We start from the raw sequence: 26,245 nt of genomic DNA on the forward strand, positions 1-26,245 counted from the left end.
TCTGATGTGCTTGGCTTGTTGATTGTGTCTGGCTTTTTGTAGATCACATTCAGACGTATCAGATATTATACCTTCTGAAAATCTAATCATATATCTCAGGACAATATGGAAAATTATTTAAAAATGTTAGAATACATGACATTAAAGACATCCACAAATTGATAGGATGAGGATTTAGGATTTCTTAGGGGGTCAGCAGAGTCTAAAATGAGCAGAAAGTGAGTTGCTGGCCAGTCAGATTCATCAGTGTAAATCAATGTAAAACATGTAAACTAAGCTCTTGAATTTTCATAGAGCCAGTTTTGATGGTACTGTACAAAAGGGAGTGGCAGGTGGGGAATCAATGATTTTACACACAGCTTACTTTATAGCAAAGAATGACAGAAGAAAATGTAAAAATAAACAAATATTAACATTATACAACAGTTAGTTTTTTCATTGAGTAATCTGATTGGACAAGACACTACACAGAGTATGCCAGCATTGGCATTGAGATGTTTTACTATCACTTCGCTTTCCAGATGTTCCGATGCAATCGTTGATTACACCAATGTGAATTTAATTCGGATTTACCGAAAGCACAAATGTGGAGACGTTTCCGTATGTGATAAAAAAAAAAAGAACCTAGCGAGTCTGCAGTTGGGTATGATAAACAATAGCTAGCTAGCAAGCCTACCGTATATGTAACCCGTCCATGTATGCTTAAAAAGTAGCTCGCTAGCCTGTAGTGGGCTATGATTAAAAGTGGTTTGCCTACTGTATAGCGAGCCTTTACGTGTATGATAAAAAAAAAAAGTAGCTGGCAAGCCTGCTGTCAGGTATTAAAAAGAGTAGCTGGCTAGCCTTTTCATGTCTGATAAAAAGCAGGTAGCTAGCTTGCTAACTAATTTGCAGTCAAGAAACTGTTTATGTGTTGCATGACAACTAGGGTTGCCACCTTTTATGTGGAGAAATAAGGGATGTCCTCCAAGATGCATGTGTCAACTCTGCAGCTGTTACCTGTAGAGGAGTCATTAATTGGATTGAAAATGTGTATGGATTAGGCTATTAAATACAAAAGGATACTTTGATCCTTTTTTTTCTAAGGCAGAAAAAAAAACAATTTTTAAAAGTGTATCATCTTTATGGCTGATACAGGATAGACCGATAGGATTATTTCTTTAGATGTTTTAAATTGTACATTGTCATATTTATATAATGTATCATATTTATGAATTATAAAATAAATAACTATCTTTACCTTCAGCCCAAAATCTAAAAGAATGAATGGAATATCAGGATAATATTTGCACTAATTATTGCCTAGCTATTTGTATTGGTTTCTGTGTAATATAGGCTGACGTAGGCTATAATTGGCAATATTCTTTTAATTAGACAATATATCATGTCTGCTTCGGGGGAAGTCTGAGGCATAAGGAATCGAGCGATTCCACTCTGTGGAATCTGCTCTGCTCGGGCATGGGTAGCACCCACAGCATGCTGTTTAATGTCAGATATCCCTCCATGGGCGACCAAAAAAGCTCGACAGCAAACTGTACGGTTTGCCTTGTATTCGTCGCCAGGGAAAGGGCTGACCCACTGATCATTCAGCCCAGTATCTCAACAGCCAAATAAACTACAAAAAAAACATAATTTGTTGTCTCAAATTATCGCTATTTGATAAACAGCCTTGTTTGTAGAATTGTTGTATAAAAGCAATATCACAAGAGAGGGAGTGCTGTTATACTGTATATCAGCACAGCTGTGATTATCTTCAGCACTCGACCTGTGGCCTCCCGCCTACAACCGAATCACAGCTGTGCTGATATGCAGTATAACAGCACTCCCTCTCACGTGATATTGCTTAAGTGACGAAGGCCATATGGAATTCAAAATTGGAAATGCATTAAACCTTTAAACCATTATTCACAATATTATGTGTATATGAGACATTATTTACAATATCCTGTGATATAATGTTCACAGCATATCACAGCTATCATTCTCCATTACACTATCTCATACCAGTCATTCTCTGTTATAGCATGTCACAGTGGTCATTCCCTGTTATAGCATGTCACAGTGGTCATTCCCTGCTATAGTATGTCACAGTGGTCATTCCCTGTAATAGCGTGTCACAGTGGTCATTCCCCGTTATAGTATGTCACAGTGGTCATTCCCTGTTATAGCGTGTCACAGTGGTCATTCCCTGTTACAGTATGTCACAGTGCTCATTCCCTGTTATAGCGTGTCACAGTGTTCATTCCCTGTTATAGCGTGTCACAGTGGTCATTCCCTGTTATAGTGTGTCACAGTGGTCATTCCCTGTTATAGTATGTCACAGTGGTCATTCCCTGTTATAGTATGTCACAGTGGTCATTCCCTGTTAGAGCGTGTCCTGCGGCTCATGAGAGAGGATGGTGATCTGTGTATTTGTGACTGTCGGGAGTCTCATGATTTTTTACAAATATATGATGCACATCATCATTTCCATTTCCCATCATTTCAGAAGTAAAAAAAAAAAAGTAAGAGTAAAGTAAAAAAAAAACGAAAAGGTAGAGGAACAGCTAAAACACAGAAAAGAAAAGAAAATATAATGATATGAGAAAATGGCAAAATCAGCAGAGTAAACAATCTATACAGCTATATACTGCAGTTGTATATACATTTTTATAACACCAAGGGAAAGAGAACACTTGTAGATTTTTATTTTGGCTTATTCGTTGTACTTCTCCTACTCTAGCCTTTGTCTTCATTCTCTACATCCACTCCCTCTTTGTCCATATTCAGTGAGCGGTTGTGCATGGGCGGGCACAGAGAATGGTGTGTGCCAGCTGAGCACACTGGAATGCCGTGACATTGTTCAGACCGGCCTCACTTTCTACAGCCTCTCAGCAGCATGGAGGCCACAGGCTTCCCAGTGCTCTCCAGATTCTGTTCCCCACTCAACCAGTGTCCATTTAGCCTAGCTCACACAAGGTCCAAATACATTTCATAACCTGAAAAAACATCCATGCCGCAAGACCATTTTACAACTGAAAAACTGAATTTAAATGTCCTGAACTGAGTGAATTAATGTTGATTCAGCGCAAATCCTGTAGTTCTAACTTATCTGGTCTGCCGTGCCTTTCTTTGCTTTGAGTAAGACTCTGTGCTCTGTTAACTCTGTTACGTCACACACATACACACATACACTCACACACGCACACACACACACAGATACACACACACATATGTGTCATACTGGAATTGTGAGTAATATATTGGTATTTTACTCAGATTTAAAACATTTAACCTATATCTGAAGAAGCTGTCAGTTTTTTTTTATTATAGTCAAGATGTATTTACTCTACATGATTTGCATGATTTTTCACGTGTCATTCAATCCCACTGTGAAAGCATTTGCTCAGTCTGCGCCACTAAATTCTGGTACTAGAGCTAGCTGGCTACGCAGAAACAGAGAACATATGCTGTGTGACCTCACACAACCAGCAGGCATGTATTCCACCACGTACGCGCGCACACACACACACACAAGCAGCAAGCATGTATGCCAGCACATCGACACACACACGTACACATGTCTATCCAGGGCTCCAAGGCTTACAGCCTAATTAACTCTGTCACACAGAGATAGTGTGACTCATTTTTTAAATCGATATTGGGATTTTTGGTTTTCATAATTATTGTCTGTTTTTTCATTTAAAAAGTAGAAGAGCATGAAATGTAATAATAACTACCTCCTTGTGGAATCTCAAAGAATCCATATGAATAATTCTAAGAATTTCATTCTTTATTTGTAAAGTGCATGTATTATATTTTTCATGCACTTAAAAAAGCATCTTTTTTCTCATTGAGTGAGGACCTAAGCTGCCATTGAGACACAGTACAGGAGCGTGAACACAGTTTGGAAATGCAGGGAATAGAAGCAGGGCTCAGTGCAGCCCCACATTCACGGCTGGATTACATAAGCACACTTACTTAAATCCTTCTCAATCCAATCTGTGGAGGCAAATTGTTCGGTCACTTAATCTGCCTGTGGCACACCTTTCCGTCATCCAAACACAGAGCAATACGGAACCACATGAGGTCCTACCATGTTCCAACTTCAAATTACACAATACAAATTACAGTCTGGACACAAACCTGAATTTAATATGTTTATACAGATACTGCAGAGAGGCTTTACAAATGGTTAAATTCAAACCATTTGACACATATTGACTTTGATTTGAAATTTCAGTCTGACCTAATCTATCAGATGAAAGTCTTAGTCAAACATAAACATGTGAAGCACACAGTTCACTTTGCTTCAGTCTGCAACACACACACACACACACACACACACACACACACACACACACAAGCAACTTTTTTCATAAAACAGGAACAGGCAGAGGCTGGAGACTCTGAAGTCATCTCCAACATCCAGGGCACCCTCTCTTCTGAAATACGCCATCTGAAATACAGCCTGTTTATATTTGAAAAGTAAAAGTGCTTTATGTTTCTGGAGATTACCTCAAAATCTCTTGGCTCTCCTTTCACTCAACCAGCCTGTCTTGTATCCAAAGAGCAATTCACAAAACATTTACAAAAACTTTCAGCTCCGTAAAATGCACTAAATGTGCCGTTGTCTAAAATTTTTAATAGTTATCACCTGTTTGTGGAGTAGTGGAATATAAAAAAAATTGTACACAAATACTGAGCCTCTTTTTTTCACACTGGTCCCATCATTCCTCACATCAGTGCAGCATTTTGCAACAAGATGAGTTATGATCTTTCTTTTGTATAACTGTCAGTTATGACAAACATGAGTATCTAACTGACCTTTTTTTTCAAGTAACTGCATTTTAGGCTCTTCAGAGTTGGCTTTCAACATAACAACAGAAATTTCGGTCTGTATTACATACAGAATGGAATCAGTATTTTTCCTCTCAGCAAACATATTAAGGAGACTGAACTTCATACTCAAAAGTCAGCCTATTTCACACACGTTTTTTTTTCGTCTGTTTTAGAAAGTCACATAAGTAAGTGGCATCTCTCCATAAAACAGGACGTGTGAAGGCATGCCACTACAGCTGCATACAAACTTACTCTTACATCAACCACACTGCACTGGGTGTGTGCTTGTCAGAACCATAGTTTCTTACTAAACTGCTTAATCATGGTTACAGTGATTGGTGGATTTATACACCATGAAGATAACATGGATTTTTTTGAAACTTGACTGTTTCTTTAGAACACAAAATTACATTCTAACAATGAGTCATGTTATAGTTAATTTAATTACCATATCAATTATGTAAGCACCATAAAATGTGCTGATTGCTATATTCATCCTGATAGGGTATGTCATCACTATACAATGCTAAGAACCTCATATGAAGGTGACATTGATAACAACTGTGCTCCATTGCCCTTAGGTCGTACTGGCCAACAGGAAATACATGAGAAATCAATGTGTAATCTATGGTGACTCAGATGCACGGTGTGCATGTTAATGTTGTCTATACCATGAACAGCCACACTCAGCATTTCGGTGCAGTACAGTTGGAGCAGAAAAATGCTTAAGCAACCCCAGGGATTAAGGCTGAAAGACAGTTTTCAATTTGATCTCAATCTGTGATTTTCTTCACACATTTCCAAACATTCCCACCTTAAAATCAAGCAGCATTTATCTTAATCTCTTATAACTTAAACACCCAGTGACAAAATCACTTTAAATGAAAATAAATGAAGCTTGAGCTTGTGAATGAGAGATGCTGGAAGAGAACCTGGTCTACAGTCTGACTGACTGTACATCTTGAGGCAGAATGTGAAACCATAGTCATGTTGCTGAACTCTTGAGCTCATTTGCAGCTTTTGGGATGGGGGGGGCAGTGGTGAGGGAGAGGAGTGAAAGGGGGGAGTGTGGGAATGTGTGAGGAAGCACGATTTGTAGCATGTTTTAGTCACCCAATAACGTCAGCTTTCATCACAGCCGTATCCCTCAGGACACTCATTCAGAGACTAGGGCAGTGGGCAGAGAGAAAGTACCTTTCACACTAAAGCAGGGAGCATCTCTCAGCAGAGAGAAATCTGACTGCAGTATTGGTGCTGGTGGATGTACACGGACTGGATTCATTTTTTCTCTTTCAGGTTTTGTCGCTGTCCGTCTGTGCTTGGACCCAAACCACCACTCTGTCCTGAATTGTGAAATGTTTCCATGGGGAAAAGATACAAGTTCATCAAACCAACCACAAAACCTAAGCAGCTTCAGTTAAAAGGCAAGATTCGATCCTATGGTATATTGTAACAATGTGCAGAGCAGAGTAGAATGGTCCAAATCTAAAAAAAAATTATCCCTCTGCTCCATTTTGACCTCATACTTTTTTTTTTTTTTACATCCAAATGTAAATTAACAAACATTTAACCATTTAAAATAAATTATGACCAAAATAATAGAGGCTGCAATGTTACTGTTAATCTTCACTACAAATACAAACATTCATTCGTAGGATTCTCTGTAACTGATCTTGGACTTCAAAGGCATATTTTGTGTGACAGCACTGGGCAATAGACCCTGCACAGGGTCTTTCAACAGGCTGTGAAACAGTTTTCATTGAAGTTTGATTTTTTTTTTTTTTTTACCTGTTTCTAAAGTCAAATTGCTAATCTGGATTTTTGGCATTGAACTTCTGCAACTAATATTCCTCTTGTGTTTAATGAGCTTTTTTTGTTTGGTTTCTTTGGTTGTGAATATGTTTCAGGGCTTTGTGGTGAGTGTTCAATGCCAGGTTACTGGAAGTGGCCTCATGACTTTCTTCACATTCTTTTGAGATGGGTGATGCAATACCAGACAGAACAGAATTCAACACTAAACTGTTTTTTTTTTTCATTGAGTCCAAAAGGAAGGCAAGGTATTCCACGGAAATGTCTGACATAAATTCCCAAGGAAAATTCTTGCAGCTGTGGTTGCAGTTTCCTGTCTTGTAAACCACATGACTATAAGTCCCACCAAGCATTTGGAAAGGACAGAGCCTTGCAATTCCTTGTACTCGCACGTTTAACAGTGAGTGGAGAATAACTTTATGGTGGACATTAGTGAGAATAGGGCAGTAAACTGTGGAGAGACAGGGAGTGGGGAACTGCACACACAGACACGCTGTCATGTGCTGGCATTACTCAGCACAATTATCTCCAGGAAGTGAGTCTTGTGAGTGTCTACTCCACTGGGTGGGTGAAGAAGCGGAAGACCCGCACAAGAAGATAGCACATGGCCCAGCTTCTTACTACGCACCCCCCCCCCCCCCCCCCAAAGAATGACGTACTGTGGGACGTGCTTTACGTGCCTCTTTGCTCTTCACTGTAGTAAAGACAGAGGAGCTGGCCTCTCCTCCAACCCCCTCCTCCCTCGTTTACCGCAAAACAGAGAGGGCGGGGGAGAGAGAGAGGGTGGAGAGTGAGAGCAGAGGGAAGAGAAGAGGGAAGGGAGGGAGGGACGGAGGCAGGCTGTCAGCTGCACTCAACTTCAAGAGCCAACTCACCCAGTTCAGCCAATCAGGGTACACTGTGTGGGCGGGGCATAATCCAGTCCCCCATCACAGCCCTCACTGCATCTCAGGCAAGCCTATTACGTGCTGGCTGACTTCCTAGGCCAGAGGAAAAGAGAGAGAGAGAGAGAGAGAGAGAGAGAGAGGGAGAGAGAAAGGACAACTGTGCTGTCGTGCTGAGTGGGAACGCTGTGCATGCCGGCTATCTTTTTTTTAATTCTCTCATCCACATCGCCTTGGAGTGCCCAGAACAGCACCTCCACCTCGCTGTAAAATAATTAGTGAGCTTTTTACTTCGTTCTCGTGAGGTTTTCACCACAGCGGTGGAACAGGATGATAGCTGCACAGCTTCTGGCCTACTACTTCACTGAGCTGAAGGATGACCAGGTCAAAAAGGTGAGTGTCTAGAGCAAGCAACTAGCTCTCCTCTCATTACCTTTCAGAAACAGGCAGGTTTAGGCTTGTGAGAAATGTCAGGGCCTTCGAACAACAGGTGAAACCCGAGCGTGTTTTGACTCATTGGCGGGTCTTGAGTCATGCGATGCGCCCTACATCACGTCCCACTGGACAGCTTTAGTCTCAGCGTCACACAACATGCAACTTCCATGCCAAGCAGACGGAGAGCATGATTGTGTGCGTGTGTGTGTGTGACTGACTGAGAGACACATGTGTGAAGACATCACGACACTGCACTGAAGCTGTGCTGCAATGTCCTTGAAATCAGGATGTGGGTGTCAGAGAGTAACCATGAAGAAAGAAAGGGCTGGGTTTTTTCCACGGCTTTGAGCATGCTTAGCAGTGTTTGTGAGTGAAGTTAAACCAGAGGGGGTAGTCCTGAGCTTCCTTAAGAGTTCAGAGCATCAGGTTTCAGCTGTTTTGGACAGTCCTCCAACACCTCGCTACAGAGTGTATGTGGTTGTTTTAGCTTGTCACAGTGAGGGGAAAGAGGAGGAATGCAAACATGGAGTAGCAGAGTCTGCGTTTGTGTGTGTGCCTGTACACAGCGGCTCGAGCTTTTTCATGTCGACCCTCCCAATATTACGGACGGTTATTTTCTTTATAGTAACGCTAAAATAAGTTATTGTATAGGAAAGCCTCAACTGGACTGTGACTGGTCGCTTGAGTTAAAAATGGAGATGAATGTGTAACTAGTAGAAAATGTGTTCAAAATGACAAAGACAAGAAGACACTCACACATTAGTCTACGTGATGCCATCGTTAAAGGAAAGGAGAGCTATAGTGAGACTCTGTGAAACATACTACCTCGACTACACCAAATAAAGTAAATGTAGGCTAACTGGCCGCAAAGAGCTTACTTCCTCGTTTGAACGGACTTCAGACAAGCCAAGGGAAATGTTGGTTTATTCCCCCATAAAATTGTCGGAGTTTATTCAAGCCACGAAACATAGCCGCACTAATTAATTTCTGGAGGCATTTTTCAGCGAGAGACAGTTGTACGACTATGGCGTTACCATGACAACAGCAGACCCATACGTGACCAGCAGCCAGCTCTCACGTGCTGCAAATACTCGTGTTCGTTCCTCTCACACTCGCATATAATCGGAGAAATGCCTTACCTTACATTTTATTCGTGTAGTGATAATATCATTCATATTAATTTCAACAATTCAGCATTTACACACACACACCATTTGTTGAAACTGTTTTATCCTGATGATGAGGTGGATTACGTAAGGCCAACTAGATACGCCCCACTAGCCACACGTGTGTGTAAACCGAATAAAATGCCTATTTGTTAGTCTGAACTATAACAGTGTAAATGGAGAGTTTAGCCGTAGTTGTAACGCCACTTCATACGACCCCAGTCCAAATTAAGCCACAAAGCTACAATGTGTCATAAATATGAAGGCATTTCCCCATTCTTGACGGATATGATAAAATTCGTTATAACAGGAAATAGGATCTGTGACCTACAGCAGGTAAAATTAATGAAAGATATTTGCACACTAACTCATGTACGGTATTGTCCAGTGGTTGTTTCTACACATACAGTATGTATGGAGAGTACATTGTAAGTGATAAGCTACCATTTCCACACTCAGTGCCTCCAACTGTATTAGACGAATCCCGGTGAATCAGCGTTTGTAAATGAAAATCGTTAGTCATCTACAGGATATGCAAATAACATAGATGCTCATTATGACATCAATGAGGCTTTCACGATTCGCCACTGTGTTTGATGGAGAAGAGTCCCTTTTGCTGGAATCCTAGTGCGATCTCCTAGGATGTCATCTCTGATTCAGTCACACCTATTTTCAACCTCACTTTGTCAGTGACAACAGCTCAGATAACATCTGCACTGCTAGAGCTGTTATATTTTTGTCCTTTTCAGACAGTGATGTGTTGCTCAAATTAACCTTATATCAACTAAATGTAACATGTTTTACATTGGAGTTTTCTTTTATGCTTAATTCTTCTTTTTTTACAAGTTGCAATGGGCAGTAATAATAAGCCTCCAAAACTTGGCCAGTGGTTCACGCGCTCCATCACAGAGGAGTTGCACTGTCTTAATGAGTAGTGTGACCTCGTTTGAACCACTGTTGTAATGAACCGGTATTGCATTTCAAAGACAGGTGACAGTTTTGGGAGACCTCAAAACAACCGATATGCGAGATTCAATCTCTGATGTAACCTTGTAAAAAAAAAAAAAAACATGTCTGACAGGCAACTAACATATTTCCTACTTCTCATAATTACTGTCATAATCGCTGTCGGTTTACATTGTTTGGTTGCCCAAAGATATTTCTAAGAAAATTGTTATAAAAGTTGTTCTTTTCAGTATTAACTGATGTTTCACGGTAAAACATGATATTCAAGATACGTTTTCTGTCCTGTAGATCGATAAGTATCTGTATTCCATGCGTTTCTCTGATGAAACGCTGCGGGACATCATGGCTCGCTTCCGCAGGGAGCTGGAAAACGGACTGGGCCGGGACACCAACCCCACTGCAACCGTCAAGATGCTGCCCACATTCGTCAGGTCCATCCCTGACGGATCAGGTATGACCAAACAGCTTTTTCAGAGAGACTTCTCTGCTGCTCTTTCTCTTCATTCATTTTAATTTTCATTGGGTCACACTCACTTGGGAAAGGCCAAAGGAAGGATCCTAAGACCTTTTCGTTACTGTATAGCACAGATGGTTGATTCAAGACAGGGTCAGTGGATGCATTCCAATATCCAGACTTATACTCGGACATGTGATACGCTCAGAAAAAGGCTACAGATGGCAAAAGACACAAAAGAAAACACTCCTTTGTTTTGAGGGGGGGTTGACATAGTTGACCAGTCTGCCATAATACAATTATTTAACTTAAGACCTTGCAAAATGTAGTTATGCTGAAACAGGACGAGTCTCAGGCCACTGAGAGAACTCATTCACTTTCAGTTATTGCTGCTGGTCAGTTTACCTCTGTCAATGTCATGTAATAAATAAACGTAATTTAATTTCAGTAAAAATGTCAACTGTGATTAAGACAGAGTAAAATATGGTCAACATTTCTGACCGGTGTGACTTAAACTAGTGAAATATTTTTTGATGTTGAAAAAGAATATTTTTGTGTCTTGTATGCTGGTGTCATGTTAGAACTGATACAGCATAAGGGAAAGTTATGTTGTATCAGTTCTAAATCAGTGGTGAGTGTTGAATGAAAGGGGGGCGGGGGCAGTAAGACTGAGGGGTGTGCCATATGTTAAAGAAAGAACTCCTGTTGGGCAAGTTGGAGACTGTAAGAACCAGTTAAACCTGTGTTGCTGTCTAGTTTCTGTACCCCTCTAAATACACAAACTAAATACAAGAGATTTGACCCATTTTTTGCTGTTTCAAATGCAAAGAATAGAAGTCTTACACAAGCTGCCTACTGATTTTCATAACCCTCTCTCTCTCTCTCTCTCTCTCTCTCTCTCTCTTTATCTATCTCTCTCTCTGCCAAGTATATCTCCGTTTAAATGGGAGAAGTCTGGTATATAAAATGACTGATGTTTAAATGGGAGAAGTCTGGTATATAAAATGACTGATGTTTAAATGGGAAAAGTCTGGTATGTAAAATGACTGATGTTGAAATGGGAGAAGTCTGGTATGTAAAATGACAGATTTTCACATCTCTGTTCTCACCATGATTAGAGGGAGTCTAAGAACTTGTTTAAAATGTTAAGGTTTCATGAATGAGAACATGTTAAAAATGTTATGATTTTACGAATGAGAACATGTTAAAAATGCATGTTAAAGGTTTCATGAATGAACCTTTGGTATTTGGTATAAAACCACTGGATCTAGGTGATGCTGCCAGTGCTCTCCCACACACAGAGGACAGTCTGTAATCACACTGATGGCTGCTTTAGCCTGGACGTGTCAGCGTCTCTTTGTCGATGCCCCACAGCATCCAGGCCACAGCACGATCTTACGTCACAGATTACACGGATTATCCATCCCTTAGCCTGTCATGTGAGAGTTTAACCTGTGTGTTTTACTACTGTCTCCCAGCAGTACTACTGTCTTTCTCTGTGTTTTCTACATGACAAAAATGTCCAAAACTTTGAATATCAGTTTAGCAGGGCATTGATTTCCTGTGCGCTGACTGTGAAAGGAATGCACCTCATTTATGTGTTTTGTAGCGTCTTTTAAAGTTTAACAGTTGTGTTGTCCTGTGAGTACCAGAGTTTTTTTTTTATTTTAAATGAATTCTTATATGAGTATATTTTAATTCATTATTAATGTGTTGTTTCATACTCACTCTGATGACATTAACTGTTCTGACTGTTTTTATGGCCGTCATTTTATGCCATGGATTTCAGTGGCTAAATTTAGCAATGTAACTAAAAAGGGCTACAGCATTTAATGCTGCTGTTTGACCTTAAAACAAAATCTGTAGTAGGCATTGCAATGACCTGTGTGCTCCTGTGCGAGAAAGCCTGTCGTACAGAGTAGAGAACAGTGTAGATAATATACAGTGTCCATGTAACATGTGACCATAACAGTGGAAAAACAGCCTCCTCTCCAGTCCACATATACCTCAGTGGAGTAATTTAGAAACATTTTGACTGAGTAATACAGAAATATTGTGTATTATTTAGAGGTATGCATGCAGCATTATAAGGTTTTGCCTCTGTCATGTCTTGTGTATGTGTGTGTGTGTGTGTGTGTGTGTGTGTGTGTTGCACTCTTGTGTGTTCAGGAGTTCACTGCTGTCCAGAGTGATGCACAGCTGTTTCTTCAGTTAGTAATATAGCATACGTGTACATTTCTCACAGTAATATAGCATATGTGTACATTTCTCACAGTAATATAGCATACGTGTACATTTCTCACAGTAATATAGCATATGTGTACATTTCTCACAGTAATATAACATACGTGCACATTTCTCACAGTAATATAGCATACGTGTACATTTCTCACAGTAATATAGCATATGTGCACATTTCTCACAGTAATATAACATACGTGCGCATTTCTCACAGTAATATAGCATACGTGTACATTTCTCACAGTAATATAACATACGTGCACATTTCTCACAGTAATATAGTATACGTGCACATTTCTCACAGTAATATAGTATATGTGCACATTTCTCACAGTAATATAACATACGTGCACATTTCTCACAGTAATATAACATACGTGCACATTTCTCACAGTAATATAGTATACGTGCACATTTCTCATAGTAATATAGTATATGTGCACATTTCAGCAGGACCAAATTTCCTAAGGTGTGTGAGTGAAAGATAAGATGCCGTCAGCGTTAGTGGAGGGTGGGGGGTGAGAGCTAAATAAAACATCAGTGCAGGGCAGTGGGAGAGAAACACTGGACTTTTTATCCTGATGGTGAGTTTCATGGTGTGCTCACTAGCCTCATTTTTGTTGTTACATTAGATGCTTTTCTTGAATGGTGATGTGCTCTGCTGATGGCTGCATGGTTGCCTATGCAGTAAGAGTTGAGTGTTTTAAAAAAAGTGATTTCACACAGAGAGAGACTTCTAGTCTGTGACATCCCTCACACTGGTGACCTTCTGTGTGGACAGCATGGTGCAGGTGGCTGAATGGGGTGGCGTGGTCACTGACAGCGTGAGCCTTTTCCCCAGGCAGACATGTGACCACACCATCACACACCAGCCAAGGAATCCACTATTATATCTCTCACGGCTCATACTCATAAAGCCATTTACACTTCACAAACTTTACATCTGACCTTTATCTCATGCTTATGCTGACATGGGAGCTATGCCATAAGTTTTAATACCTTACACAAATGGATAACTGCTTAATTTACTTAAGTCCATTGGACTCTGCTGAAGCATAACCTATGGTATTGGAATGTGTCTTTATTCTGACCTTGATAGTGATGTGTACTTGAGATATCCCATACTCTATAGCAGAGCATGAGTCTACATCACTCCTGTTATATGTCTGACATTTGAGGTGTGAAGGGCTCAGCCACAGTGCTGTTTGCTTATTTGTTCAGCCAATAGATAGCGTTGAATACCCAACAATGCTCTGCTCTCCTGACACTGTTTCTATGTACCACTAGAGATGTCCGCATATTACTGTGAAATGGTCTCTCATTAAAGTAACCTTTTCAAGCAGACCACATTACACTTAAAAAAGTCAACATCAACAGGTGTTTTATGTCTCATTTTCATGAAAGTCGAAATTAGTCACAGGGAGCAGAAACTGCATTACACTTGGTTGTTGCTTGGCAACAGGCAATGCCTGCACAAAAAAAGATATCAGCAATCTGGCCACGTTGAGCTGCCTTGGTCTCAAAGAGGAGATCACGGCCATAAATGATGTTACCTCATGCTAATATGTCACTCAGCTCTCTCTCCTTTTGTCTTTGTAAAAAAGGCCGAACAATCTCGTAAAGGCCTGCTTTGTAGTGGAGTTTTCTTTAAGAATTATGTTGCCAAGGTAATTCAGAGAGAAGAGGTTTTTCCCACTCTTCTTGCCAAGAGGTTTTCTTTAAGAGTGAACATACTCCCCCATTCTCTGGCTCACCTTGGCATTAACATGTGACAGGGCTGTGTTACTTCTCCGGTGACATATTACCTTATAGTTATGACATCCTACTCAGTCATTCTGACTCTGAGCATGACAAAGCAGTTCAGAGGCTAATATTAATGTAACAGACTGACAGTTATGTTTGTGTTAACTCAGTTGGTTGTTTGTAAGTGCATTAGATAAGATTGAGAGCAAAGGTCTAATGTGATTGGGAAAACTCAAGTGTTTCAGTGGGTTTCACACATTCAGAAAGCTACCTCAATATATACCATATAATTACTTCACTCTGGTAATGGTGTAATTGACAACTTCATAGACATCATTCAAAGTTTCTTAATGCTAACCTGACATAAGATAGAAATCCAGTGAGGACCAGTCACCGCCACCTGTATGAATAAGTCAGATGTCATTTTACCAGTGGCAGATATGGGATCCGCTTCCCCCCATTGTCCAGTACCACTGATGTGTTTTGTCTGTCTCACCAGTTCTGCCTTTCAGTATCTCAAGCAAAACGTTTGATATTTAATGTTTCTAACAGAAAAAGGTGACTTCATCGCCCTGGATCTGGGCGGATCAAACTTCCGTATCCTGCGTGTGAAGGTGTCCCATGAGAAGAAGCAGACGGTGCAGATGGAGAGTCAGATCTACGAGACCCCTGAGGATATCATTCACGGCAGTGGCACTCGGGTACCACACCGCCCACACACAGACATGCCTCTTTATTCAACACTACACACCTCTACTCAATAAACACTACACACCTCTACTCAATAAACACTACACACCGTCCACATACAGACACGCTTCTTTATTCAACACTACACACCTCTAATCAATAAACACTACACACCGTCCACACACAGACATGTTTGTTCACTCAACACTACACACCTCTACTCAATTAATGCTACACACAAATCAGAGTTTTTTTCTTTTCCCATGGTGCAAAAAACCCCCCAAACTGTTAATCTGTTTATGCATGCCCATCTTCTGTACAAGTGGCTGGGTCACTCATACAGTGTTAACTAGAGAGAGGGAAAAGAGTGTTTTTGACCTTACAGGCCACGTGTGATCTGTGAATTTAGCCACCTTACCTAAAATATCTCAGTTTATAAGCATACTACATATACAGATACTCTTAAGGCCTCACTGTAAAAAACTGTGTTCTCTGTGTTCTCTGTGTTGTTTAGCTGTTTGACCACGTAGCAGAATGTCTGGGAGACTTTATGGAGAAACAAAACATCAAAGACAAGAAGCTCCCTGTGGGTTTCACCTTCTCCTTCCCCTGTGCTCAGTCTAAATTGGACGAGGTAATAGAACATCGAACTATGTTTAATTTGAATGACTAGTTGGCTTTCAAAAATAAAAATTAGAAAAAAAATCACTCAATCTCAAACATATTTCAGAAGTCTCTGAACTGTAGAAAGATTGTTTTTTAATTGAAATGTTATAATACTCAGCAGCATTGGCAGTTGGGTGTGAGAGAAAACAGTCATTCAGAGTGGTGAGACATGTATTATGTTTAAGACGATAAATATTTGCTTTTAAAGGGCATTTTACTGACTTGGACCAAACGCTTCAAAGCTAGTGGAGTGGAAGGAATGGATGTGGTGAAGCTTCTGAACAAGGCAATCAAAAAGCGTGGAGTGAGTTTTTTACTGATTTAAACTCCTTTACAAAATTCAACATTGTACTTTATTTAGAAGCAGTTAACTGTGAAACACACTATCAGGTTTAAGGTAGAAAGAAAATCATCAAGTCTCATGTACAGGCTTTGTGATGGTTCTTAACATAGAAATGATATCTGTAGAGGTCTGTGGGATTATTTGATATCCGGGATTATGTGACATATATTGGATTATGTGATGTTATATGTGATTTGTTATATGTGATATGGTATATTTGATTGATATGGGATTATGTGATATCTTTGGGATTCTGTGAACTCCATGGGATTCTGTGATTTCTGTGGGTTTAAGTGATGTGTGTGTGATGTCTGTGGTATATGTGAAATCTTTGAGATTAAGTGATGTCTATGGGATTAATTGATGTGTGTGGTATATGTGATGTCTGCAGGATTATGACGCAGATATCATGGCTGTGGTCAATGATACAGTGGGCACCATGATGACCTGTGGCTTCGATGACCAGCGCTGTGAAGTTGGTATAATTATAGGTAAGACAGTCTCAAAATATCAGTATGCATTCTCTTCTCTCTGAATATTATCTGAGAATTAACTGAGAACATCCAAAAGAAAGAAGCAAAAAGAAAGGGAGAGGATCATGTCTGTATATGATTCAGTTTGTTTGGTTCACCAGCAGGATTTCTTTGAAAAGAACAAATGATTCTCCTGTGACACACCATTAATTCATGTCTGTTTCACAGAACCACATACCTGCTTTAACATCTCACCAAAGGTCCCCTTTCTTTTGGTCTGTATACCCCCCTCCAATTTGGCAGTGGCTAATTCTCTGGTATTTCCATTCCCCAGTCAGCAGCACTGCTACCAGGGTTTGAACCCCAGAGCTCTGTGGTACTTGTATAGCATCTTTTTCCACTGCACCACCCTAAAAATCTTGTTTCTGTTCAATGACTGTGAATGGCTCGTGTGTATTTATGTTTGGAAGCTGTTTGTGCAGTATGTGTGCCAGTGTCGGGCACAGATGAGGTGGTGTAGTGTTAGAGAACTGAGATGAACTAAAATGAGCCCCTGGAGATTTTCTGTAAGAAAGAGATCTTTCCCACCATGAGAATGATTTCTAGGCATAACAGTTCTAAATTGGCTGTGCTGGATGGTTGCTTAAAAAATAGCATCAAATAAATATCTAAAGATATGATATAATAAAGATAAAATATAGGCACGGTAAAATCACCAACCAATATTAACAAACAAACACAACGTTTTTCAGATTTTAATACAATATATGGCTTCTAAAAAGAAGTGCTGTGTTGCCCAAAAGCTTGTTGAGTGTGATGATGATGCCTTTTAGTGATCTTATGTAATGAGTTGAAATTTGTGGCAGGTGCACAGACCTCACAGAATCAGACACAAAGGGTTTCTAATGCCCTTGGCTGATGTTCAGTGCATTAGGGATCATCTTATTCCACAGAAACTAATCATGTTCTGATAACATGCTATCCTCTGTCCCTGGTTCGTGTTTTACTCATGTTACCAAAATGACAGTACGCTGAAAGTTTAGTTAAAGATTCTTGTCATCCGCTAATATGTGACCTGATGTCTGTTCAGGAACGGGCACAAACGCGTGTTACATGGAGGAAATGAGACACATTGACCTGGTAGAGGGAGATGAAGGCAGGATGTGCATCAACACAGAGTGGGGTGCATTCGGAGACGACGGAATGCTGGAGGACATCCGCACTGAGTTTGACAGGGAGATTGACCGTGGATCCCTGAACCCTGGGAAGCAGCTGTGAGTCACTCAGCATTCCCGTTCCCGTCCCATACACCACCTGATCCCAGGATTCCACATTCCTTCACTGTCTGTGTTTAACTGTAGCAGTGCTGCATACTGTAAAAACTAACTGAATAAGAGCAGAGTTTTCCCCATAACCTGCACTGATGAATCCCTACGCCTGCGCATCAGCATGACTGAACAGGAAATGTGATGTGACTGAACAGCATGGCTAACAGTAGTGAGCCCTTGGCACTGATAGGCCTGTAGTGTTTATGTGTTTATGTGTCACTCTGTGGGAATCTAAAATGATTGCTAGACACAAATCTAACAGTACAGGGTGTTCAGAGCTGGCCAACTGCTGTTACAGTGACAAGATTATGTCTTCAGATTAGGATAATCTAAATGTCCCTCCTGTTCTTCAGACAGTCTTGGTTTTCTGATCTCTCCTGTGGGTCATGAGGGTGTGTTTTTATCTAAGCATTGTAAATGTGTGTGGCAGGTTTGAGAAGATGGTGAGTGGGATGTACATGGGGGAGCTGGTGAGGCTGATCCTGGTGAAAATGGCGAAGGAGGGGCTGTTGTTTGAGGGGCGCATCACGCCAGAGCTGCTTACCAAAGGCAAATTTGAAACAAAGCATGTTTCAGCCATTGAGAAGTAAGTTCCTTCTGTCTCCCTCATTTTCCCTCATGCTCTGGTCTGACATTTAAGTCTTACTAGTGTGCCATACTGCACATCTTATTTTGGCCCCTGAAGTATTTTTATTATTATATAATAATCCATATGAGACCGATTACAATGACTGATATCCATCTCATAATCAAGTTGTACACTAAACACTGTGTCTGCTCCTCACATGGTCCAGGAGTAAGGAAGGTTTGTCCAAAGCCAAGGAGATCCTGACACGCCTTGGTGTGGAGCCATCAGCAGACGACTGCATTGCTGTGCAGCACGTGTGCGCCATCGTCTCCTTCCGTTCCGCCAATCTCATCGCGACCACACTGGGCGCAATCCTCACCCGCCTGAAAGACAACAAGAACGTCCCACGTCTGCGCACCACCGTGGGCATCGATGGTTCACTCTACAAAATGCACCCACAGTGAGTATTCAGCAGAGCCCATCAGCACTGAGCCCAACATCACCTGAAACACTAAGCCCACCGTCACCTGAAACACTCAGCCCACAATCATAACCGATGAGGACTTTTAGTTACCTCACTCAAAGGGCTGTTATCACAGAAAACAAAATAAATGAGTTTATGTTGAGTACATGGAGTTTATATCATATGATTTACTGAAGTGGTCACTCCACAACTGGAGGGCTTGTTGATTGTGGGGTTAAGAAAATAGTTGTTTTCATCTCTCTGGCTTTGCCTGATGTAATTGACATTGCCTGTATGGTGCAAAATCTAATGACATCTGACGCTGAGTATGCATGAGAGACACTCGCAGTGATACTCATGGTTAAAGATCATTCAGTCTATATGATACATGACTCTTCATAACAAAGACTATAAATACAGCTTGTGCCTACCAGCATGGAGACAGCTGTCCATATGTTTGCTTTCTGTTTCTATGGAATCACCCCTCTCCTTGGGTCTTCACTAACTGGTTGGTCAGGGTGTGGGGATCACTGTAATCCATGAGGAGGTTTGCTCTGATGATGCTGTGTGATTGTCACATTCCTCAGAAACCTCTGAAGTCACAGAAGATTACAATTTACAACACCATCTCGTTCTTCTTTCCACATGACCTCTGGTATTTAGACACCAGCCTCCAAACTAGACTCAAGCCTACAAGGGATAGCAGCTGTCAGTGTGCAGATAAACTGGAGAATGTAACTGCAGTGTTTTTATCAGACTATGCGTATGGCACAGTGACAGCAGACGGTTGTTTAACTGCCCATGGCTCCATTCCCACACACCTGTTTTAAAAACAGACCCGATTGTAATGTACACTGGGCACATGTTGAACAGAGGAGAACCAAGCCTTCTGTGAGGTAGAGACAGAACATACTGTGTCACAGAACACAAGAAATACAAACCTCTCCACGGTCCAAAGCACAGGGGTTTTAAAATCAGGACTGTGCGATGGCTGCATTCCAGAATGTTCTGAAAATAAAGTTTGCCTTCTGCATGCCAAACTCACACTCATGGCTGCTGACACACTCTCCTCCTGTTAGCATTACAGTTGTAATTTGTGAGCAATTCTGTCTTATAAATATATGTTGAGCATGTCCTAAAAACAGGGCCCCTTGTCCATTTTAGGTATTCCCGGCGTCTCCATAAGACTGTGCGTCGTCTTGTGCCTGAGTGTGACGTCCGTTTCCTGCTCTCAGAGAGCGGCAGTGGGAAAGGTGCCGCCATGGTAACGGCCTGGGCCGCCCGTCTGGCTGACCAGACGCGCCAGATCGCCGAGACGCTGGCGGAGTTCCGTCTGACCCAGGAGCAGCTGCTGGAGGTGAAGAAAAGGATGAGGACGGAGATAGAGAACGGCCTGAGTAAGAAGAGCCAAGACACTGCCACTGTGAAGATGCTCCCCACTTATGTCCGCAGCACCCCAGACGGAACAGGTAAATCCCCAGAAAACTGTTAACAGTGCAGCTTAATGTGGCTCTGATGTCAGCTGGCTTTAACTCAGGACTTCTGAATGAAAGTAGCATGTTTAACTGTCCACATTTCTGCTGTTGATACTTCTCACCTCTGAACGACTTGGAACTTCTTCTCGCTCTAGTCCGTGCATGGTCATAACAATTTGACCTTGGTGCTCTTTCAGAGCAAGTCCAATGATCTGATTACGTGAAGAATTTGTAATGCTTTTTTATTAAAAAAGAGGCACAATAGTTCATTTTCAGGTGACTTTGGGGAGAAAAAAATCCTGCCTGTGAGCCAGGCAATGGAAAGAAAACAAAGTATTACTTTTCACACCAAACATGAATACAGTAGATGACTGTAGCGGGCTGTGAGGTTAGCCATGTTAGCCCACCCCTCACCATGCTATGATCAGTCAGACACTTCCTTTCTCTTCACATCTGAAAAGTGATATCATAATCATGATGACATCACATCATAACCAGGTAAAACCCTTTTATGGAATAATTCACTGAAAGACCAGCGGTGCTAGCACATGCTAGCTGTAACGGGTACCTACACCAGTCTTGCTGTTAAGCTACTCCATATCAGCTCATATTAAATCTCTTTATCCTCGTGGCATTGTACTAAACCATAATCCTGGACTTAATGCACATGATGTTGTATTTTTGGTCGCCCAAGCCGCAACGGACTCTAATCAAGGTCAAAGGGTGTTCCAAAACACGACCCAACCAGAACGCCACAGGCTAATGCTAATGTTGCTTATTGTTTATTATTGTTTATGTGTATATTTGTTTGCTTACTTGTGTTAAGGTGGACTGTTAAGGTGCAGTCATCTGATACTGCTCATACCAGAACCGACAGCAAAAATTTTTTTTGTGTCACTAGATTTCTCAAATAAAATGTCTTTGACCCACTGCTTTACCTGCTAATCCATATTTCACTTACAGTAATGGGCACAGTAGAATTAGATTACACACATCTTTTACTCATTAAAAATGACATTTGGTAAGTGTGTTCTGTTTCTGTTTCACACAGAAAATGGGGACTTTTTGGCTCTGGATCTGGGTGGTACCAACTTCAGGGTGTTGCTGGTAAAGATTCGCAGTGGCAAGAGGCGCACAGTGGAAATGCATAACAAAATCTATGCCATTCCAATAGAGGTCATGCAGGGGACAGGCGAGGAGGTGAGTTCGTCCTCCCACCAACACTGTGTTCTGAACAACAGCCCCTGGTCTGATAGAAGTCGACTTATTATGTTATGAGAACATTTTTCTGATAACATTTATGTAGCAAACATCTCACTGGACTTATAAACTTGCTGTTACTTGTTCAAAATGAGAGAATGTAAGAAAAAAAGCTATAAATTATAATGTACACCTAATCATAAATTCTTCAAATAATGATGAAGAAATCATTTCCTTGCCTTGGTCTCGTGCAGCTATTTGATCATATCGTGGCCTGTATTTCTGACTTCCTGGATTATATGGGGATGAAGAATGCACGTCTGCCCCTGGGGTTCACCTTCTCTTTCCCCTGTCGACAGACCAGCCTGGATGCCGTGAGTACCTGCGAAAACCACTCAGGGTTTTTTTTTATCATATGTAAAATCATAAAGCATCCATGAATAGAGCCGTCAAACTTTAATACAGAAATCTTAAACGTCATAACTAGTCAAATAACCTGTTCTGGTATGTTTGTAAGTGGATTAAAACTCATCTGTGGGGAGGGGCTTTGACTATAGCTGGAAGTGGAGCAGAGGGATGCTTGTATTCACCTCTAGACCATTCCCAGTCTGCATATTAACCCATAGAGAACACATAAACACCGTGGTTTTATTCCTCCCAGTAAACACCCAGTTTACTTCTGTAGGATAGACCAAACAAACATACTTTATTGTGGTGAGTGCACCATCTTGCTGTTTTTTAAGTGTATTCATTGGTTAAACAAGGATTCTTGTCCCTGTGTTCTGGTGTTCAGGGTATTCTCGTAACCTGGACAAAGGGTTTCAAAGCCACAGACTGTGAGGGAGAGGATGTCGTTAGTCTACTGAGAGAGGGAATTAAACGAAGAGAGGTGAGTGGATGTTTTCACTATCAATATTTAGAAAGAAAGTTCTTTCGATCTGTGCTGATGACTGAATGTTTGGACTGTGTCGCCTGTGTTTTGACAGATTCTCTTATTCTGTTCTTTTATTGTCTTTCCTTTTTTTTGCTTAAATCAGTTCTTTTAACTCAATCTGTGTATATCAAGTCAAGAAACAAAACACACACACACACACACACACAAAAATTTAATTTATTAAATGAATGAATTTATTTGCATTTACATCAAGTTTTATCTGGAACTGTAGTACTGGAAATGCAGATAGGTAAGGGGTTTACTGTAGAGAAGTATGAATGACACATGTCTCGGTTTATCCCTGTGTAGGACATTAAGTGTGACTGGCGTTGTGTGTTTAATCTGATTTGCAGGAGTTTGATTTGGATGTCGTTGCCATTGTAAATGACACGGTTGGGACTATGATGACCTGTGCATATGAGGAGCCGTCGTGTGAGGTGGGCTTGATCGCAGGTGAGTTCAGTCTTTTCTGTGATCTACCAGAGAATGTAAGCATTTCAACAACCTGGCCCCAGAACGACCAGTCATGTGTTATTCACAATGTGACCTGTGTTCACCTGTGTTGTTTTTAGGAACTGGCAGCAATGCGTGCTATATGGAGGAAATGAGGAACATTGAGACTGTGGATGGGGACGAGGGGAGGATGTGTGTGAACATGGAGTGGGGGGCGTTTGGAGACAACGGTTGCCTGGACGACATTAGGACAGAATATGACAGAGCTGTGGATGACCTCTCCCTCAATGCTGGAAAACAAAGGTGACAGCTTCACCCCATCAAGACTTGCCTCATAAACTCAAACTAAATGTATCTGCATTAAAAATCTCAGGGATGGATGGAATGATGGATGGATGAATGGATGGATGGAAGCATTGAAGTTGTGGATTTACTTTGATTGTTAATTGATGTTAACAGTTAACTTGAATGTGGTCTCATATGTTTACAGTCCCATCACCTGTTGGTCAGGTGAAAATGGTCATTGGGCCTTTGATCTTGAGACTGTTCCTATCTCACATTACAAGTGTTCAGCTGTAAAAATGTGTGGTGTTGTGTTGTAGTGAAATTTATAGGTGCTGTAGTGATCTTTATATGTGTGTTGTAGTGATATTTATGTGTATGTTTGCAAGTTTAAACTGAAGACTGCCTGTAGGGTCAACTGACCCTGCAGTAACCTAGCATCTCACTGAGCACTCAATGCCTGTCTCGTTCCTCAGGTACGAGAAGATGTGCAGTGGGATGTACCTGGGCGAGATTGTCCGAAACATCCTGATCGACTTGACCAAGCGTGGCTTCCTCTTCCGTGGCCAGATCTCCGAGACCCTGAAGACGAGGGGCATCTTTGAGACCAAGTTCCTGTCCCAGATTGAGAGGTAGAGACAACATGTGTAGCACTATGTTCATGCTCCTGCCTGTTAAGCAGACTATACACTGAGTCATGGCTCAACAACTGCTTGCTTCAGATCTCAGATTTAAGGCAGATTCTGGTTTTACATCAAGTTTCATGTCCATGCTGGGAGAACTGGCCTGTGCATTTTGGATGCAGGCCTTTGTGTAATTGAGTGAATAGATGTTTTTTTTTGCCTACATCAGAATAAAACACAGCAGTGACTGCAGACAGATTTATTTCTGGACTCATCTCAGTTCTAAGAAGATAACATAAAGAGATATGAAAACACAATGACTATAATGACCCTCAGGTCTCGTAACTAAACCCTTGATATATATTATCTATATATTAAAAAATAAATTTGTGTTATAGTGAGTCATTTTCTCCTGGATACACACACAGTGCACAGAGGGTTGAATGTGATCATTCATTTGAAATGGTTATGTTTGGGTAATGACACAGTCTTTATCTCAACCCCTAGTGACCGTCTGGCGCTACTGCAGGTGAGGGCCATCCTGCAGCACTTGGGTCTGGACAGCACATGTGATGACAGTATAATTGTAAAGGAGGTGTGTGGTGCTGTGTCTCGCCGTGCGGCCCAGCTCTGTGGAGCCGGAATGGCTGCCGTGGTGGACAAGATTCGTGAAAACCGAGGGTTAGATCATCTTGACATCACCGTGGGAGTGGATGGCACACTTTACAAACTCCATCCACAGTGAGTTGCCAGTGATCGCTACACTTTCACTTTTTGTTTATAAATGTTTGCTGAAAGTGTTTTGAACGATAGTACCAATGTGCTTTTGTGATGGGCATATTGGAACTATGAAGAGAAACAGCATATTCTCACAGCAGGATTGTCTTTGGCAATGAAAAATGTAACTCTAACTTCTATATCTAATATAACAGTGGTTCTCCACTTCAGTCCTGAGGACCCCCTGTCCTACACGTCTTTGTCTTAACTCTCCTGAGCTCAGGACTGACACACCTGATTTCACTGATCAGTTAATCATCAGTCCCTTGATTAGCTCAATTAACTGTGCTAATGAAGAATTAAAACAAAGATGTGGAGGACAGGGGTCCTTCAGGACTGGAGTTGAGAACCAGTGTGATATAATAAACCATATAATAGTGTAAATCACCCCGTTGTGTAAATTTATATTATATGTGTAAAAATATTTCACAGAAAGAAAGTTACACAAAAAGTCAATGTGAGATTGAGCCAGAAATGTACTAAATCAACATTTAATTTTTTATAATTTAATCAACATTTAATCATTTAATCTAGTACTAGATCTCCCACCTGCTGTCTGCAGCCTCTGTTTTAAGCTGTGTCAGTAGGATTGTTTGTGGTATTTTCTATGGATGTATTATTGAGAAGATAAGAGACTTTACACATTAAATGTCTTGTGTGTTTATTTCTCTACAGCTTTTCCCGGATCATGCACCAGACTGTGAAGGAACTGGCTCCAAAGTGTAACGTCACCTTCCTGCTGTCAGAGGACGGGAGTGGGAAAGGCGCCGCCCTGATCACGGCCGTCGGCTGTCGTCTGCGTGAACAAGAACAGAAGAGCTGAACCATGTTGAAAGCATTCTCTTTCCCCATATCTCTCTATCTCTCTCTCTCTATACTGAGAGCATATATGTATTTACTAGGCGCCGTGACTCAACATTTCCCCTCATCTAATGTCCCATGCTTCCATTCCCAAAGCGCAGTAGAAAGGAATGGACACTGTCATTGCTTTGTCTTTCTCTTCTTTCAAATTACTTGTCGGTGTGAATCATTGTTTGTGTCTGTGTGTGTGTGGAAGGGGATGGGCTGTCCTTCTTGATCAACTATAGATGTTGTAACACTGCTGTAGATCTTTCTATGGATGTATATTAGCAAAAGGGAAAAGATATTTCAGCGCAAAACAGATGAATAATGTCAAATTCTTTTACCATTTATATATATATATATATATATATAAATATATACAAATATTATTTATTTTATTTTTGTATTGATGGCCGTATTGTTAAGATTGGGAGAGACAGGAGAAGAGCAGAGAAGAAGAGCAGGTTTCATTCTGTTTTATGCCATGTTTAGTATTTTGTGTTGATGTTTATTCACATTCAGTAGAGGGTCCAGAGTGATGAAGTCTGGTCCCATGTAAGTCTTTCTTTGAGAGTTCAGAGGAGGGCGACTCCAAAAAGTCACACACA

The 26,245-nt window shown here is 41.0% G+C and overlaps 1 protein-coding gene across 3 annotated transcripts; it reads left to right on the forward strand.

Moving 5' to 3' along the window:
- The first annotated feature begins 7,821 nt into the window (after nt 1–7,821).
- On the forward strand, nt 7,822–25,926 carry hk1 (hexokinase 1). 3 transcript variants are annotated; one of them, XM_030771540.1, is made up of 18 exons: nt 7,822–7,907; nt 10,370–10,532; nt 15,072–15,220; nt 15,724–15,843; nt 16,084–16,179; nt 16,610–16,709; nt 17,782–17,965; nt 18,450–18,605; nt 18,814–19,047; nt 20,215–20,519; nt 21,577–21,725; nt 21,980–22,099; nt 22,519–22,614; nt 23,013–23,112; nt 23,232–23,415; nt 23,871–24,026; nt 24,525–24,758; nt 25,470–25,926. In XM_030771540.1, exons 1-18 carry the CDS (start codon nt 7,845–7,847, stop codon nt 25,615–25,617), a joined length of 2,757 nt encoding a protein of 918 aa, XP_030627400.1. In that variant the 5' UTR covers nt 7,822–7,844; the 3' UTR covers nt 25,618–25,926. The 3 variants fall into 3 exon arrangements, with proteins under 3 accessions (XP_030627400.1, XP_030627401.1, XP_030627402.1); XM_030771541.1 differs by having other exon boundaries at nt 18,817–19,047; XM_030771542.1 differs by lacking the exon at nt 16,084–16,179.
- Nucleotides 25,927–26,245: the final 319 nt, after the last annotated feature.

This window comes from Chanos chanos, chromosome 4 (assembly GCF_902362185.1).
Source record: "Chanos chanos chromosome 4, fChaCha1.1, whole genome shotgun sequence".
In the NCBI taxonomy this organism is placed as follows: domain Eukaryota; kingdom Metazoa; phylum Chordata; class Actinopteri; order Gonorynchiformes; family Chanidae; genus Chanos; species Chanos chanos.